The sequence below is a fragment of the Lupinus angustifolius genome, chromosome LG12 (genome assembly GCF_001865875.1).
Source record: "Lupinus angustifolius cultivar Tanjil chromosome LG12, LupAngTanjil_v1.0, whole genome shotgun sequence".
NCBI classification, from domain to species: domain Eukaryota; kingdom Viridiplantae; phylum Streptophyta; class Magnoliopsida; order Fabales; family Fabaceae; genus Lupinus; species Lupinus angustifolius.
In genome coordinates, this window is record NC_032020.1 from 16,395,885 (window position 1) to 16,397,665 (window position 1,781).

The 1,781-nt window shown below is 37.4% G+C and overlaps 1 protein-coding gene across 1 annotated transcript; it reads left to right on the forward strand.

The window, feature by feature from the left end:
* LOC109362806 (21 kDa protein-like) lies at positions 743-1,540 on the forward strand. The gene has a single exon (XM_019608830.1). The coding sequence runs from the start codon at positions 856-858 to the stop codon at positions 1,444-1,446; it is 591 nt and encodes a 196-aa protein (XP_019464375.1). The 5' UTR covers positions 743-855; the 3' UTR covers positions 1,447-1,540.

Consider the following 1,781-nt stretch of genomic DNA (forward strand, 5'->3'; position numbering starts at 1 on the left):
AAATAGAGTCAGTCAATATTTAGAGTCGGGTGGGACCAAGCATGACTTGGACCGTCCCGTCTTAGGTCACTCATCATCTTTGTATGTATTTCTACTCAGATGTGTATAGAGTAATGATACCTTTTTGGTCGAAAATATTTATTTTCTAATTTTTCCATAATATATACATGATTAATAATATATATACATATATAATTTTATATAGCAAACTACATATCCATAATAATAAATAATAATGAGAAGTCTTTAACTAAAATGAGTATGCATTATATTTAATCGGGTCTAAGATCGGATCGGGTTTAAAGGCTGACCCGATCGCTCTTTAGAGTTGGGTTAGATTCGGATCTAAGGCTGAGTTCGGATTCAAAAAAGTGACATGACCAATATTTAGGGTCGAGTAAGAACAAGTCTTAACTCGTACCAACCCGACTCATGCTCACCCCTAATTGAAACAAATATAGAAAAAGGAATAAGTATTTAATTTAGATATCTTATTTTCATTATTCACGTATTTTAAAATAAGATATGCTTCTCTATATAATAAACTTCTTTACATTCTTACCATACTTTACTAAAAAATCACAACTAGTTTGCTCCTAGTACGCCATTTGACTTGCCACATGTTGGCAATGCATCTTGATTTGGATCCAAAATCAGCAATTATTTATTCACTCATAATAGCGAAGAGCAACAATTACCCTATAAAAGCATGCACTTCTAAACCTATACCACCCAACGCCACTCACCTTCTCTTCAAAACTTCAACCACGTACCTCTCCCTCTATAACCATACTCTACACTCTATAATAATAATAACAACATACCACTCTCATTCTCTCATTATATAGCAGAAAAATGCAAACCCATCACACTCTCACACTGTTTTCTTTCTTCCTCTTGTTCCTATCACTCTCAGAAGCAAGAACACTACCACCACAAGATCTTCTCCATTCATCATGCACTCATTCCAGATACCCCACCCTCTGCCTCCAAACCCTCTCCACCTTCACAGGACCCACCAAAACCACTCTAAACCTGGCTCAAGCCGCAATCCAAGTAAGCCTCACCCACGCACGCGCCCTCTCCTCTTACCTCAACACCCTACACCCACAACCACCATCAAACAAGAGGAACCAAGTTGCACTAAGTGACTGCGCTAAACAGATATCTGACTCGGTTGATGAGTTGAGCAAGACTCTGAACGAGTTACAGCATCTTCACATGGGAACTTTTCAGTGGCAGATGAGTAACGCTGAGACATGGGCTAGCACCGCCTTGACCAACGGTGATATCTGCCTTAACGGTTTCAACGACGGCGGAGATAGGAAGATGATGGTGGAGGTGAAGCGGAGGGTCAATGATGTAGCCATGCTCACTAGCAATGCGCTATACTTCATTGATCGCGTTGGTCAAACTAGAAGTGGAAAGCCTCATGTTAATCCCTAAATCGAATCCTGTCCGTCTGTTATACGTGATGGACGGACAGGATTTTTTTGTGTTTTGAGAATATTTATGAAGTCAAGATCTGTTTATGGTGCAAGTTTTTCTATTATTATTGTTTTTACTACAAAGGAAGATGTACAATATACTTTGTATGATTCTAGTATGATGGCTTAATTATATTTGCTTATCTAATTGCATACTCAAAGAAAATGTAATAGTAATGATTTTTCATGCACCCTTAGCTTGCATCAATAAATGAATACTAGTAATCATCTTTTATTATTGTTTGTGATTTTTCTACCATGTTACTAACTAATGTTAATTTTGTTCCTTATATA